This window comes from Salvelinus fontinalis, chromosome 30 (genome assembly GCF_029448725.1).
Source record: "Salvelinus fontinalis isolate EN_2023a chromosome 30, ASM2944872v1, whole genome shotgun sequence".
In the NCBI taxonomy this organism is placed as follows: Eukaryota; Metazoa; Chordata; class Actinopteri; order Salmoniformes; family Salmonidae; genus Salvelinus; species Salvelinus fontinalis.
In genome coordinates, this window is record NC_074694.1 from 20,732,911 (window position 1) to 20,750,471 (window position 17,561).

General features: G+C 42.3%; 1 protein-coding gene across 1 annotated transcript in view; it reads left to right on the top strand.

Annotated features, from left to right (window-relative positions):
* LOC129828781 (integrin alpha-9-like) overlaps positions 1-17,561 on the top strand; it is a 138,332-nt gene that overhangs the window by 65,583 nt on the left and 55,188 nt on the right. The window contains exon 15 of the mRNA XM_055889983.1: positions 3,637-3,797. Within this exon, the coding sequence (XP_055745958.1) occupies positions 3,637-3,797 (161 nt within the window). The remainder of the gene's footprint in view (positions 1-3,636; positions 3,798-17,561) is intronic.

Consider the following 17,561-nt stretch of genomic DNA (forward strand, 5'->3'; position numbering starts at 1 on the left):
TGCCTTGTGAATGTTAACCTGTTTAAAGGTCTTACTCACATCGGCTATGGAGTGCGTGATCACTCAGTCGTCCCGGAACAGCTGGTGCTCTCAAGCATGGTTCAGTGTTGCTTGCCTCAAAGCTAGCATAGACGCCATTTAGCTTGTTTGGTAGGCTTCCATCACTGGACAGCTCGTGGCTGGGTTTCCCTTTGTAAGCTGTGATAGTTTGCAAGCCCTGCCAAATCCGACGAGCATCAGAACCAGTGTAGTAGGATTTGATCTTAATCCTGTATTCACCCTTTGCCTGTTTGATGATTTGTCGGCGGGCGTAGCGGGATTTCTTATAAGCATCCAGGTTAGTGTCCCGCTCCTTGAAAGCGGTAGCTCTAGCCTTAAACTCAGTGCAGATGTTGCCTGTAACCCATGGCTTTTGGTTGGGATATGTACGTATGGTTACTGTGGGGACGATGTCATCGATGCACTTATTAATGAAGCCGGTGACTAATGTGGTAAACTCCTCAATGTTATCAGATGAGTCAGGGAACATATTCCAGTCTGTGCTAGCGAAACAGTCCTGTAGCTTAGCATTCACTTCATTGGACCACTTCCGTGTTCAGCGCGCCACTGGTTCTTCCTGTTTGAGATTTTGCTTGTAAGCAGGAATCAGGAGGATGGAGTTATGGTCAGATTTGCCAAATGGAGGGAGAGGGAGAGGGAGAGGGAGAGCTTTGTATGCATCTCTGTGTGTGGAGTAAAGGTGATCTTGCCTTGCCTCTAGCTGCACAGGTGACATGCTGGTAGAAATTAGGTAAAGCAGATTTCAGTTTTCCTCCATTAAATCACCGGCTACTAGGAGCACCACTTTTTGGATGAGCATTTTCTTGTTTGCTAATGGCCCTATACAGCTCTTTGAGTGCAGTCTTAGTGATAGCATCAGTTTGTGGTGGTAAATAGAAATATACAAAAATTATAGATAACTCTTGGTAAATAGAATGCCGCATGATATACCATACTAACTCTGGCGAGAAGAACCTTGAGACTTCCTTAACATTAGAGATTGCGCACCAGCTGTTGTTAACAAAGATCCAAACACCACTCCAGTTGAGCTTACCCGACGCTGCCGTTCTGTCCTGCCGATTCATAGAAAAACCAGCTGGAATATTATCCATCTCCTTGTTCAGCCAAGTTTCAGAGAAACAAAGGTAATTACAGTTCTTCAGATCCCGTTCATAGGATAGTCTCAAAAGGAGTTTGTTCGGTTTGTTCTCCAGTGATTTGTAGAATAGAACAGAGAGTAGAAGCGGATAATTTACTCTCCACCGTAGCTTCATCAGGGTACCTGTACGTCAGCCTCTATATTGCTGTCTCTTTCTCTTCCGAGTGTCAGGGATTAGGGCCTGGTCTAGGGTGAGCAGTATGTCCTGTGCCGCCGTCTCATTGAAGTAGAAATCTTCATCCAAATTAAGGCTGTTGATCACTGTTCTGATGTCCAGAAGCTCTTTTCAGTCATAGGAAACGATGGCGGAAACATTATTTACGAAAAACGTTAAGATCAGCTCCAAAGAACACACAAAATAGTAGAATTGTTCAGCTGCCCGTAAAACGACCGCTATACATTCCAGCTTAATTTCCTGTGTGTGTGCATGTCTGGTAGTGAGACATGATGACATCTCCAACTAAGGCTTGACCGGACTGGGGCTGTGGCAGTCACGAAATTCCGTCAGCCGGTGATTGTCAAGCTGTCGGTCTCACAGTAATTGACAGTTAATTAACATTAACACGTGTAGCGTCTCCTGGCTTCCACACACAGCCTACAAGCCATTTTTAAAAAGTCTAATAAATCCATGTAATATAACCTACACCTTCACAATAAGCACTTGATAATGCTTCGAATTTCACAGTGGCATCCCCTTTGTGGCCGTAATGCACCCCAAAAAAACATGCCTTTTGTGGCCTGGAGTGCTGCGTTGTGCCCTTCTTCCTTAGTGTGCTGCGCAATCCGATGTGCCTCTCACTCATATGGCTCTCTGTCACGTGATCAGGTCTTTCTCACAGGCTACAAGTGAAGACAGACACATCGGGGACGCAACTGCGCAAGTCCTTATCCACTTCCGAGGTGCATATTGAAGCTATTTGAAGAACTGTCCACATTTACTTTTCGTCAGCCAACAGGATGAGTAGGCCTAATGAACAGCAAAAGCACTAGCCTATGTCAATCTACTATCTCCCATAGTGCAAAAGTCAACCTATTCTATTCTGTGTGAGAAATAAATATTCCAAACATAGTCTGGGACAGATAGATCCCAAATGACTACAACCACTAGCATCCCCAAAACTTTTTCATGCAATGTGGCTGCCGTAACAGATCAGAACGTTTATCTTAAAATGTTGATAAACTATTATGCTATTTCTTCACATTATAAGCACAGCAATGTGTACATGGTATTAGGCTATAAGCGTGAATGTTCCATTAGCGGAAAACACCATTATCAAAAGTGACCGCAAATGCAATTATGCATGTAATGCTTTTATTATAAAGGTGCATTTTTATGGTAAATTATCTTTTCCAAACTTGAAACTCACACGCTGGTTATATATGCCAGTTATTAATATGCTTAATTAATGTGCTAAATTTAAAAAAAGTTATTTTGCAATTTTAGTTGTGATACAAACCATATTAAAACATATAGGCCTATTGGCTAGGCTACATGAGGTGTGCGACTATGATTAGAAAAAGTCGCAAAAAAAGGCATTGGGCATCATTGGGCATCATTCCCAAGTGATAATATATAATTCACAAGTGATAGGCTAATATTGTCAACCATCAGACGATTCTTGATTTAATCTTGTCTTTAAATATACTAAATAATATATGTGTGTGAATTTTTTATTTATTTAGAATGGACCATTATCATGCACCTGTATCGAAACGAGGCAGCGGGAGAAAATACATGTCATCTATGCACTTAAATAGCGAATGGAGGATGCTTTTCCCCGTGGTTTATTTTCATGCCAGCCAGGTAGGCTATAATCCTGCTGTAAATATAAGCAATGTGCTTAATATTAGGAAAGTTCAGAAATAGATATAGTAGGCCTAGCCTATAGAAAGCTGATGGGATCCTCCTCTTTTTATTAGCGGCCATCACTCTGTTTTCTCCCGCAATTGCATAGCCTATAGAAATGTTGCGCAACATGAGCTCATGAGCTCTCATGAAGTGTTTGATTAGATTTTTGAATACATTTTCATTGAAGTCAAGAGTGATTAGAGGGACAATGGAGTGCTGAGTCTATTGTAGTTAGCACGTTTGGTAGGCTACTAATGACCAGCAGCAGCATCAGAGCTTGGAGAAGCCTAATTACAGTGACTATACAGTCATGTGGAATTTGACTGCCTTCATGACACGTGACCGCCAGTGTGGCGGTAATACGTCACCGCTTCAGCCCTAGACCTGACTAAGATCCACCTTGGATCGAAACATTGTCACTATTAAAAGGTGCTATTAGGAGCCTTACATTGCCTCTCTAACTAACACATGTGGGCCTCTCTCTCCCCTATGTTTGACTGTATGAATATGTCTTATTCAGGCTGTGTGAAGTGAAACATGACTTAGCTTTAACTAACCCATGATTCCCACTCTCTCTCCTCTCCCCCAGAGTTGCTGTATAACCTGACAGCTGATGTGGATAAGAGACAGAGGAGCCAGCCTTCTAGAGTGTACTTGGTTCAGAACGGAGCCCAGATGAGCTCTGTGAGCAACGAACTCAGTCTGAACATCAACACAGTGGAGTGCCAACAATACACTGCATACGTTAAGGTGAGTTCCTAGACCTCAGTCATATGAGGGAGTCAGTCATATTGCTTTCACCTGGATTCACCTGATCAGTCTTTGTCTTGGAAAGAGCTGGTGTTCCTAATGTTTTGTACACTCAGTGTAGCAAAATGCTTGTGTTTCTAGCTCCGACAGCGCAGTAATATCTAACAATTTCACAACATATACCCAATACACACAAATCTAAGTAAAGGAATGGAATTAAGAATATATAAATATATGGATGAGCAATGTCAGAGCGGCATAGACTAAGATAAAGTAGAATATAATACAGTATATACATATGATTAATGCAAAATATGTAAACATTATTAAAGTGACTAGTGTTCCATTTATTAAAGTGGCCAGTGATTTTCAAGTCTATGTATATAGCCTCTAATGTGCTAGTGATGGCTATTTAACAGAAGCTGCTTTTCAGTCTTTCTGTCCCAGCTTTCATGCACCTGTACTGACCTCGCCTTCTGGATGATAGCGGGGTGAACAGGCAGTGGCTTGGGTGGTTGTTGTTCTTGATGTGTGTGGTTGCATGTGTGTATGACAGTTCAACAGTCTGTTTGAGTGGTATTTGACTGTAGCCTGCTGGGTCAGGTCAAAGGTGACAGGCAGTCGGTCATAATGGTTCATAAAACCACTGTTTACTTTCAGACTGTGCTGTCATCTCCAAATGGGTAGAAACCATAGACATTGAAACCAGTTGATAGTAATAGCGCTGACGTCATCCACGTATTCTTAGGGAAAACTCCCGATGGCGCATGAAGCCGGAAGTATTTGAATTTGAAGCGCTCAAAGGATCATGGCCGATGTAGTCATTTTCATTTTGTCTGAGAGAGTAAACCCAATGCTGCAAGATGACGTCGCCGTCAATAACGGAAGCCTTGGACATAAACAGTCGTAAACCAACCGATCACAACTCGGTTAGGCTAGATTGGATTTATATATAAATTATACAATTATTTTATCTTGATTCTGTATTTTTATATAATTGTAGGCTATCTTTATCATTTGTGCAACCGCTCTGTCATCCTCTGTTCTCCGCTCTGTCATCCTGTGTTCTCCACTTTGTCATCTTCTGTCGTCCTCTGTTCTCCGCTCTGTCGTCCTCTGTTCTCCGCTCTGTCATCCTGTGTTCTCCACTTTGTCATCTTCTGTCGTCCTCTGTTCTCCGCTCTGTCGTCCTCTGTTCTCCGCTCTGTCATCCTGTGTTCTCCACTTTGTCATCTTCTGTCGTCCTCTGTTCTCCGCTCTGTCGTCCTCTGTTCTCCGCTCTGTCGTCCTCTGTTCTCCGCTCTGTCGTCCTCTGTTCTCCGCTCTGTCGTCCTCTGTTCTCCGCTCTGTCGTCCTCTGTTCTCCGCTCTGTCGTCCTCTGTTCTCCGCTCTGTCGTCCTCTGTTCTCTGCTCTGTCATCCTGTGTTCTCCACTTTGTCATCTTCTGTCGTCCTCTGTTCTCCGCTCTGTCGTCCTCTGTTCTCCGCTCTGTCATCCTGTGTTCTCCACTTTGTCATCTTCTGTCGTCCTCTGTTCTCCGCTCTGTCGTCCTCTGTTCTCCGCTCTGTCATCCTGTGTTCTCCACTTTGTCATCTTCTGTCTTCTGTCGTCCTCTGTTCTCCGCTCTGTCGTCCTCTGTTCTCCGCTCTGTCATCCTGTGTTCTCCACTTTGTCATCTTCTGTTGTCCTCTGTTCTCCGCTCTGTCGTCCTCTGTTCTCCGCTCTGTCGTCCTCTGTTCTCCGCTCTGTCGTCCTCTGTTCTCCGCTCTGTCGTCCTCTGTTCTCCGCTATGTCGTCCTCTGGCAGCCCCATAGACATTGGTCAGCCACTCCATCTACTCTTGACAGGCTTTTTGACTCCGCACTCTCATCTGGATAGCACACCACACCCCCTTAGGTGCACGTGTAAAGAGCGTGCCTGAGGGAACGAGCATCCTCGTAGCCTGCTGATCCGTGATTGGTCTGTGTCAGCATGTGTGACAAAAAATGTACTAGTCAGAATGGATCACTATTTAATTAAATATCTTGAACTTTAAAATAATTCACCGTGGGGATCGAACTTGATTATAGTTTAAAAGAAATAGAGCCCAAAATGGCAGGCCCCCCCCCCCCCCCCCCCCCCCCCCCAAAAAAAAAGTTGGCCGTTCTGGTGATCGTAATTTACATAGGCATTCTAGGGCAGACTATGGCTTTTGGCACCGCTAGGTTGAAACGCAGTAGCCGACCAGCAGAGCTTGTGACTTCACGCTCCAGATGGACAGAGGGGGCCTTGTAGGAACAGGAGGCAGAAAAGTAATCTATTACACAGACAACATAGCTAAGGTGCAGGGAAATATGTGACTTAAATTGGAGAAAGAACCCTCCGCATTCACTGTTGAGCCATGCAAATTTCAGTCATTTAATTTCCAAGCTTTCTGTCACAGTAGTAAACCTTTGTCACTATTCTCAGATAGTATAGCCTAGAACTCCAACGAAGCCTATTTTTAAACTACGTTTTAATGACTGCAATTTGCATGGATCTTAATGTACAGACGAAAGCTTCTCGTACTCAGTAAAAACAGTAGACAGACGCTCCATTGTCACTTCATAAGTAGTAGTTACTTTATGGTAGCCAGCTGATTCAGAAGCGGCAATAGAGCGGACCTATGTCCTGAGATTTGAGGGCGTACATTTATGTCTCACCTCCTGCTAATGGGGACCAGAGGTCCCACCCCACACGGAGCCGGTACATTTTACTGGCATTCTTTACAGTGGACCCCAGGCTCATTTCTCCCTGGGAGGCTGAGCCCGACTGAACTATGCAGTGAAAGGATCTGTCATTATAATGCTAGCCTTCTCTTCATCTCTCTCTCAGCCCTGTGATAAGTGTACTTAAGTGATAATACCTGAGAAGCCAGTGTTTGGAGGATATATTGGCATGGGTGTGTAGTATATCCTCCAATATATCCTCTAAACACCGGCTTCGATGGCATTATCACTTTTATACAACGGGTTACCAACATATTCAAATAATAATTGACATATTTTCAATTTAAAACTTTATTTTATTGAATTGATCATACTATTTCATCCTTCCACAAGATATAGTCCTGACACAAATCTAGGGTTGCTACCCAAGCCAGCTGGACGTTCGTTCTATCGGTTCGGTTCCCAGAGATGTGTCTGTTCTGTGCCTATGGACGCAACCCATAATTTAACACTGTAATCAGACAGAGCATAAACTGTTAGCTTCAACTGTGTAAATTGTAGGTATGCAATAAGAAGTATTGTATTGTTAATTCCCAAAGTAAACATGTTCAACATCTATACAGCAATATCTCTATTTTTGTGCATCCCAAAAGGCACCAGATTCCCTTTATAGTGCTCTCATTTTGACCAAAGCCCTATGTGGGGCCCTAAGTGCACTATAAAGGGAATAGGGTGCCATTTGGGACTCAACCTCTGTGTTTCTGGGTGGGCAGTAGTGTACTGTAGATTAGCTTTGACATCTGGTGTGTGCCACGTACGTAACTAACTGGCATCTCTCTGGCACTGTGTGCTTTAATGTACTAGCAGGGATAAACACTCTTCCAGTAATACTGAGAGTGGGATTCATCAGGCCAGAACCACATGTCATGATAGAGTTGAGCTGTGTAGTAGAATAGAACAGAACTTTGTTTAAAAACATTGGCAATGTACAATTGTTTGATTAACCAGAGATGAGAGGAACACTTATTCTGCTTTGTGGAGTTAAATAGTGTTCAAAATGTGATGCAAGAATTACACTTCCAAAATAACCTCTTGGATATAGCATTATTTATAGTCAATGAATTACTATTTAAAGGTGTGACATATTGTTATAAACTTCCAATATAACCTTTTGTATTTCACTTTCTGTGACATTTATTTTCGCATTACATTTTTTATTAGATTCGCTTGACACCTTTTAAAAAAATATATTAAAAAAACACACACACACACACACACACACACACACACACACACACACACACACATACATGCATATTCATACACAACCACATACTCTTACATATTTTGTGTGAAGAAATGTTGAGTCTGAATTAGCTTATTGTAGGTTTAAAGAGGAGTGTGTAGGCTCAGCACATGTACCCATGAGGTAGTGTAGTGGTTATTGTTGGATTGAAGGGGTATATTTTCCTGACTTTGTTGTGTGGGGTAAGGAACACAGATGTGTGAACAAGGAATAGACACTGCTTCTATACAGTTCTATAGATTAGTTAAATAAAGGTTACATTTTAAATGTAAATCACCACCACAAGCCAACCAAAGAATCAGTGCACTCACCCATCTTCGCTAGCTCAGAATCCCGCACAAGTAGAATTCCAACCTAACCACACCAGACTGCTTAGACTACTAGAGTGATCATGGCTTTCAGTCTGACCTTTGATACTGTACATATGATTGAGGGAAATGGAGGGGAGAAAAATATTATAGTATAGAGATTATAGGGATTACACACTTTAATCTAATCCTCTAAGTGTTTGTTTGTGACTCTGAGAAAAGACTGAAGAGAGAGATGCCCATTCTATCATTTATCTTGTTAAAGTGTGTGCCCACATGAGCCAGGCCTTCTATTTGCTGGTTGAGGTATGCTAATGGTAAACAGCTGGTGCCCATCTACATCCTCCGGGAGACCCTGCCTCATGCACATATGGCTAAAACACAGGATCCCACTATTAGAGGTTAACGTCACAGCAGAGCAGGGTGGTGTCATTTCAAATGGAACTGGTTGGGTGGGTGTGTGAACTCCACCACGCTGTCTGTCGCTGGCTCCGGTGGGTGATGCAATGGAAAACCTAGCTGTAGCTGTGTTTGGGGTTGACTGACTGGCTCTGACCATGCCTGGTGTATGACTGGTAGGGGTAGCAGTCCATGTCATGAGCTATTTTAAGATATTTAAGTTGCTTGAACAGTACTGTATCTCGGCATGACTGTCCATGGATAGACATGGCAGTTTATCAATCCTGCTCAGTAAAAAACAAAGATGTTATTTCTGTTTCAGCCTAAACATTATTATAATAGCTGTTCATTCACTGCTATAAATAGTTTCTGGGGAATGTTGGCACAAGCCAAAGGACAAAGGAAAAACAGATTATTTTACACAGATGGACCTGATTTGGATGAATCAGTTGATCAATTCATCTTCAGGCTAACTTTCTGATCTAACTTGTAATGGACAGTGTACAAATGGACTAAGAAAGATTAGAAACCACAGGGCAATTCTTCACAACCCTACATCTGAGGCACATATCAGGAATGACCACTCACTCAGTTAATCACACAATATTATGGAATGCGAGTTAAATAATAGTGAAATAATAACATGTTTTTTATAAAGCAATTCCTAAAATTATATAAGTCTTTCATGTTGATAATTTTAAACATGTTTTGGTTGGCGGGTGAACGGTTATGGAAAGGCATACCAGACCTCCAGATGGACTTTGTTTGGTTATTTTTAGCTAAATAAACTACACACTGTGTATTTACCTCAGTCATACCTCACATTCTAGAGAGGGAAAACAGGATTGTTATAATGATGAATGCTGAATGATTTGGGTGGTTGAAATGACTGGGGGGGGGGGGGATGCATGTGTGCGTGCTGAATGATGTGGGTGCTTGAAATAAGCAGTAGGGTCCAGGAGGCTGTGTATACTTGAGTGAGTGATTACAAGAGCTGAGAGCTAGAGAAAAACACCCATATTATTCTCTACCCTTCATTTTCAAGTCTCACGTTCAGGCATTTTCGTGCAATTGGCACATTATCTCTTTGTTTATTGTATCTGAGCTGACTGTACACCACCAGACACCCTTGAAAATGAATCGTGAAATAGCTTACAGGTTTGGCTCAGTATTCATCTACTTTTTGTATCTGGATATTATACTAAAGCTTAAGCAATCGTTGTCTTCAAGGAGCTGGAAAATCATATACTGTACTTTTAAACTTTTGACAGTTAGTCTAACTTTTTCTGATATGCCCATCAACTACCAATCAAGCATAGAAATAAAATGACTGTAATGGAAAAAAACGTTCATTCTATTTTCTATGTCTACTTCATTGGTACACACGGGATGGGATGTTACGAAGAGTGCGCATTAACCAAGCTAGCTCCAGCAGTTGTCAGGCTGGAGGTCACTTTTCTCTGTGTCACTATGACATCTTCACTTTTTTACAGTTTTTTGGTCCTCTGTAGCTCAGTTGGTTGAGTGTGGCACTTGCAACGCCAGGATACTGGGTTCGATTCCCGGGAACACCCGTACGTAAAATGTGTGAACGTATGACTGTAAGTTGCTTTGGATAAAAGTGTCCGCTAAATGGCACATCTATTAACAGACAAATGTCCAGTGCTCATACCCAACTTTTCCCCCAGAAGAAGCTCCAAGAGGTCCAGACATCAGAATAGGTTGATGGATCTTTAAATACCCAATGGTGTCAGGACACTGTTAGAGGATATTCAATACTGCCAGCCAAGTAGGGCTCTCCCCAACAACAACAAAATTATTGGTCGACCGAGAGTCGTCTGTTTAAAACTTGTATTTTTCCATATATAGACACACCCTATGTTTGAATAAAATCAACTATATGTATGCTACTAAGCTTGTCTGATGCTTTAAACACTGCGTTTAAAATTGAAGACACTCAAATGACTAAAGAGTGAGCCAGAGATCATTATAACCCAACCAGAAGAAAACCTGTTCCTTACCCTCCTCACACTGCTGCTGGCCTTCACAGATTCTGCAATTACGCTCCTGAAGTTGCCGGCAATAGGCTACACCAGTGGTCGGCAACCTTTTCCATTTGGAGTGTCAAGTTATCGTACCATTTCTACTGATCTGCCTGCCAGTTATGATTTTCCTATGCACATTTTTGTGGAACAGTTTCATTTAATTTATAATAAAGTCTTCATATCGCAAAATCAATGTCATGTGATGAATCAAAATTCTGTCTACAGTACCAGTCAAAAGTTTGGACACACCTACTCATTCAAGGGTTTTTCTTAATTTTTACTATTTTCTACATTGTAGAATAATAGTGAAGACATCAAAACTATGAAATAACACATATGGAATCATGTAGTAACCAAAAAAGTGTTAAAGATATTTGAGATTCTTCAAAGTAGCCACCCTTTGCCTTGATGACAGCTTTGCACACTTTTGGCATTCTCTCAACCAGCTTCACGAGGAAAGATTTTCCATCAGTCTTGAAGGAGTTCCCACATATGCTGAGCACTTGTTGGCTGCTTTTCCTTCACTCTGCAGTGTAACGCATCCCAAACCATATCAATTGGGATGAGGTCGGGTGATTGTGGAGGCCAGGTCATCTGGTGCAGCACCAACACTCTCCTCCTTGGACAAATAGCCCTTACACAGCCTGGAGGTCTGTTCATGGGTTATTGTCCTGTTGAAAAACAAATGATAGTCCCACTAAGCGCAAACCAGATGGGATGGCGTATCACTGCAGAATTCTGTGGTAGCCATGCTGGTTAGGTTTTGCTTGAATTCTAAATAAATCACTGACAGTGTAACCAGCAAAGCACTCCCACACCATCACACCTCCTCCTCCATGCTTCACAGTGGGAACCACACATGCGGAGATTATCCATTCACCTATTCTGATCTCACAAAGACACGGCGGTTGGAACCAAAACTATCAAATTTAGACTCGTCAGACCAAAGGACAGATTTCCACCAGTCTAATGTCCATTGTTCGTGTTTCTTGGCCCAAGCAAGTCTCTTCTTCATATTGGTGTCTTTTAGTAGTAGTTTCTTTGCAGTAATTTGACCATGAAGGCCTGATTCACACAGTCTCCTCTGAACAGTTGATGTTGAGACGTGTCTATTACTTGAATTCTATGAAGCATTTATTTGGGCTGCAATCTGAGGTGCAGTTAACTCTAATGAACTTATCCTCTGCAGCAGAGGTAACTCTGGGTCTTCCTTTCCTGTGGCGGTCCTCATGAGACATTTTCATCATAGCTCTTGATGATTTTTGCGACTGCACTTGAAGAAACGTTCAAAGTTCTTGAAATGTTCCATATTGACTGACCTTCATGTCTTATTTGAGCTGTTCTTGCCATAATATGGACTTAGTCTTTTACCAAATAGAGCTATCTTCTGTATACCACCCCTACCTTGTCACAACACAACTGATTGGCTCAAACTCATAAAGAAGGAAAGAAATTCCACAAAGAAGAATATATTTAGATTTTAAATATATTTAGATTTGTTCAACACTTTTTTGGTTACTACATGATTCCATCATGTTATTTCATAGTTTTGATGTCTTCACTATTATTCTACAATGTAGAAAATAGTACAGAAATAAAGAAAACCCCTTGAATGAGTAGGTGTGTTCAAACTTTTGACTGGTACTGTAGATCCTCCTTGGAGAATGTAATGGAACTAATAGCCTGCTACGCTAGCTAGCTAGCTTCACCACTTCTCATGACCGCAAAGGACAGTGGCCCATAGCAAGGTTTCTGGACACATACTGTATGAATACTACAAAAGGGCTGTGAGATTGGCTTGTTGAAACATAAATGTGCATATGAGGATGGTTAGATTGCAGACGCTATAAACCTACCACCTGGTGTGATCACACAGACAGTTTGAGAAGTAGTGTCATCTGCCTAATAAAGCTATCCAGGAAGAGGAAGAGGCATGTTTACTGAGGACGTGAAACACACACTGTCATTTCCCATAGCCAAATGGGACGTCATCCAAAGTCGTAATAAGTGGAACACAGTTTAGTTTAGCCAGCTACATCATCAATATCACTGTTAACATTACACCACACCACTACACTATAAACTATCCATAGACAAATTATGTGCTCCCTCCACTTCTGTACTTTAGCAATATTAAAACACTGATAGACTGACTCCCAGAGACACCCCTGCCAGCCACATACACTTTGAGACCCAGAACATCAGCTCTGCGACTCACAGTTTGACTTCAGTATTCTACGTTTGTCCAGGGGGAGGATAAACATCAAGATTCAACAGTTAAGTTTAGGCATTCATTCAGAATGGGTAAGGGTTAAGGTTTGGGATAGGGTTAAAAAAGAAAAATGAATGCCTAGCACTGGGATATAACCCGCGACCCAAGAGCCGGAGCTCACGGCTTCTGCCCATCCACATCCCCCATCCACAATGCCCTAGCAAGCCACAAGCCTACTTGATGGTAATAGTGCTCACCGTTGCCCTTAGAGGCCAGTTTTGAAGGCATCTTCGACATCCTGGGGACCTGGAAGAACATCAAATATCGCCTTGGATCTCGAGTGACCTGGCTGCTCTGAGACCCAGAGTCTCAGCCCTCACTGGCACGTTAGCAGACAGAGCCAGAGCCACACGCTTCCACCACAACCACACTGCATGCTTTGTTTGCCTCCTTACACAGTTCTGCAGCAGTAAGACATTTTCAAATCCCTCGATGCCATTCAACTGGTTTCATTTACCGCAGGCCAAGAATGCTGATACAATAACACACACACACGTGTGCACACACATACAGCTATAGACACACACAAGCATAGAGAGGAAACTGATACAATGAATCCACATGGCAGGAGGAAGGTAATAGTGTCCAGCTGGTTTCTAAAGAAAGTCACGCCAGCTCCACTCTATTTATTCAGATTCAGAAAACTTCATTGTCCTCAGAGAGGCAATTCATCTTGCAGCAGTCATAAACAATAGGATGGAAAACATTAAAATGCATTGAGGCTGTCTCTCAAATGGCACTCTATTCGGCTCTGGTCAAAAGTAGTCCACTATATAGGGAGTCATTTGGGATTACATTTACGTTTAGCAGATGCTCTTATCCAGAGCGACTTACAGGAGCAATTAGGGTTAAGTGCCTTGCTCAAGGGCACATTGACAGATGTGTCGGCTGAGGGATTTGAACCAGCAACTTTTTGGTTACTTGCCCAACTCTCTTAATGGCTAGGCTAGTATAGTCAGAGGGATGTAGTCAGAACAGAGGGGGGCTACGTGAATAAATAAAGAGGAAAAATGTAATGTATCCTGCTCTTGGAGTATATCCTTTGATATACTGCACTGTCTGCAAGTATCAGTCTGGACAGAATTGAGTGGATTAGGCAATATTACAGCACTAGATTGTGCAGAGACAGAAGATGTTTAGCATACTGTTGAGGACTTCCCCATGTGGATTTGACAGCAGGGACTGGGACAATCCATGGGCCGTTCTCATCTCAGTCCCCGTTTAGGCGGACCCCTGGGGGTACTTGGCCTATCCACAGGGGTACTTGAAAAGCCTCATGAGACCACACGGTTACTGGTAAAATGCACATGAAACCATATGGTTACTGGTAAAATGCACATGAGACCATAGGGTAACTGGTAAAAGGCTCATGAGACCATAGGGTTACTGGTAAAATGCTCATGAGACCATAGGGTTACTGGTAAAATGCTCATGAGACCATAGGGTTACTGGTAAAATGCTCATGAGACCATAGGGTTACTGGTAAAATGCTCATGAGACCATAGGGTTACTGGTAAAATGCACATGAGACCATAGGGTTACTGGTAAAATGCTCATGAGACCATAGGGTTACTGGTAAAATGCTCATGAGACCATAGGGTTACTGGTAAAATAAACATGAGACCATAGGGTTACTGGTAAAATGCACATGAGACCATAGGGTTACTGGTAAAATGCACATGAGACCATAGGGTTACTGGTAAAATGCTCATGAGACCATAGGGTTACTGGTAAAATGCACATGAGACCATAGGGTTACTGGTAAAAGGCTCATGAGACCATAGGGTTACTGGTAAAATGCACATGAGACCATAGGGTTACTGGTAAAATGCACATGAGGGGGTACTTCAAGTGTTACTCCGGGCAGAGCAAAATTTAGTTGGTGGTACGGTAACCAAAAAAGAACCACTGCAATAGAACACTAAATTTAAAAGGTTTCCTGGATGGCTCTTGTACTGGCTAGATAGCTGCCACTTAATCTCACCACACACACACGCAGTATGTGGTGGCCAACTCTGACCGGAGTGAAGACTCTCTGCCCACTATGTTTCCCTCTAACCACTGAAAAGGAAACTCAAGTGATGTAGAAAGGAAGGAAATCTTCTCAACGAAATGTTGGCTATGGGGAGCAGTTTGGAGTAAAAAACTAACTGTAGCTCTCGCTCACAATTAAAAGCTGATGATTTATTTTTTCTTTAGATGAGAAACATGACTTTTTAGCCATAGATATAGAACATTGTTTATTATCTACGTCAATGTCCTTCATCAGAAAACGTAGGTTAGTTGATAGACCGCTGCGCCACTCGGGAGCCTAAGGCACTGCATCTCAGTGCTAGAGGCTCACTACAGACCCTGCTTCAATCCCGGGCTGTATCACAACCGGCCGTGATCGGGAGTCCCATCGGTTAGGTGTTGGTTTGGCCGGGGTAGGACGTCATTGTAAATAAGAATTTGTTCTTAAGTGACTTGCCTAAATAAATAAAAAATATTGATACTATGGACAACATGAGATCACACCTGTTCTCTTCTTCCCCTCTTGACTAGGACAGGATCAGATGTGTGTTCTCTGATTACAGGCTGTGATTAGAGTTCGGGCCATTAAAACGTTAGTAGAACGGAGTATAGCCTATAGTTTCTGAACAAATGGTTATGGTTAACAGATGGTCACAAAGGTGCTGAATGTTTTACATTGGGACTCATCCTTTAAAAAAATTTAAAAAAAATTAACCTTTATTTAACTAGGCAAGTCAGTTAGGAACAAATATTATTATCTTATTTACTGTACATTATCTTATTTACTGTATTTACTGTACAATGACGGCCTACACCGGCCAAAGCTGGACGACGCCGGGCAAACTGTGCGCTGCCCTATGGGACTCCCAATCACGGCCGGTTGTGATACAGCCTTTCTCCGAGCCAGGACAGGATCAGATGTGTGTTATCAAATCACGTTTATTTGTCACATGCGCTGGATACAACAGGCCTTACAGTGAAATGCTTACTTACAAGCCCTTAACCAACAATGCTTTAAGAAAATAAATACAAATATATGTTAAGTAAAAAATTGAAAATAAAACAAATAATTAAACAGCAGCAGTAAAATAACAAGCAGGGCTATATACAGGGGGTGCGGTACAGAGTCAATGTGCGAAGGCAGGGGTTCGTTTTCGGTAATTAAGGTCATATATACATGTAGGTAGAGTTAGATGTACATGTAGGTAGAGACTATGCATAGATTATAAACAGAGAGTAGCAGCAGCGTAAAAGAGGGGTCTAGGTAGCCCTTTGATTAGCTGTTCAGGATTCTTATGACTTGGGGGTAGAAGCTGTTAAGAAGCCTTTTGGACCTAGACTTGGCACTCCGGTACCGCTACCGTGCAGTAGCAGAGAGAACAGTCTGACTAGGGTGGCTGGAGTCTTTGACAATTTTTACGGCCTTCCTTTGACACCGCCTGGTATAGAGGTCCTGGATAACAGGAAGCTTGGCCCCAAGCTTATGTACTGGGCCGTACGCACTACCCTCTGTAGTGCCTTGCAGTCGGAGGCCGAGCAGTTGCCATACCAGGCAGTGATGCAACCAATCAGGATGCTCTCGAAGTGCAGGAGATCATTTCAGATTTGTTACAGTAGTACAGTATGTACTGTAATTCTAAATGATATTTTTGTTTTTCCCAGAGTGCTTTGGTTTGTAAAAATGATTATTTGTCCAATCAGACCAGACTCAGACAAGTGGAAATCAAAAGCTTCCTGTTTATGTTTCGGTAAATCATTATCAAGACAGGAAGTTCATTTCTCAAAAACAGGAAGTCTTCAAACTCTTGTTGTCATGTAAAAACAGCAACAAAGAACGTCATTAGCTACTGTTGATATAGAATTTGAGTACACTTATTGTTTTAAAGCCTACGGGTATAAAAAGCATTCTAATGTTATCGTGCATTGTAAGAATTGTTTTTTGATCAACATTAACACTAGCACCTCCCAGACTTTAAGGGATATTTTGGGATTTTGGCGATTACTAACCCTAACCCTTTATCTACTTCCCCAGAGTCCGATGAACTCCTGGATACCATTTTTATGTCTCTGTGTCCACTATGAACAAAGTTAGAGGTCGCTTCGCAAGCCAATGCTAACTAGCGTTAGCGCAATGACTTTAGGGCTATGGGTATCTGCTAGCATGTTAATAGATAAGTAGGGGCGGCAGGTAGCCTAGTGGTTAGAGCGTTGGGCCAGTAACCGTAAGGTTGCTAGATCAAATCCCTGAGCTGACAAGGTAAAAATCTGTCATTTTGCCCCTGAACAAGGCAGGGACCTTGTTCCTAGGCTGTTCTTCCCCTGTTCCTAGGCTGTCATTATAAATAAAAATGTGTTCTTAACTGACTTGCCTAGTTAAATAAATAAAAATAAATAAAAGATAAACATAGAATTCCAGTCAATGTGCGAATGCTAGTTAGCATTGGCTGGTGAAACTACCTCCAACTTTGTTCATACTGGAGCCACTGTATGATGGTACAGTATTTCTTAGAAGCAGGACATTAGATACCCCAGCATCTCTGGTTTAGCTGCAAATGAACTTCCTGTGTAGAGTGGCTGCCGAGAAAGTGATTGAAGCCATGCTTCAGCCGGCCGCAGCCCCCATACACACACACAAACTTGCACACGTGCGTGCGTATGTTGCTTCCATAAAAGGAACGGCTCTGAATCCTCATTTTCTTCAGCAGCACTAGAAGCTACAGTTGTTCTGCTTTGT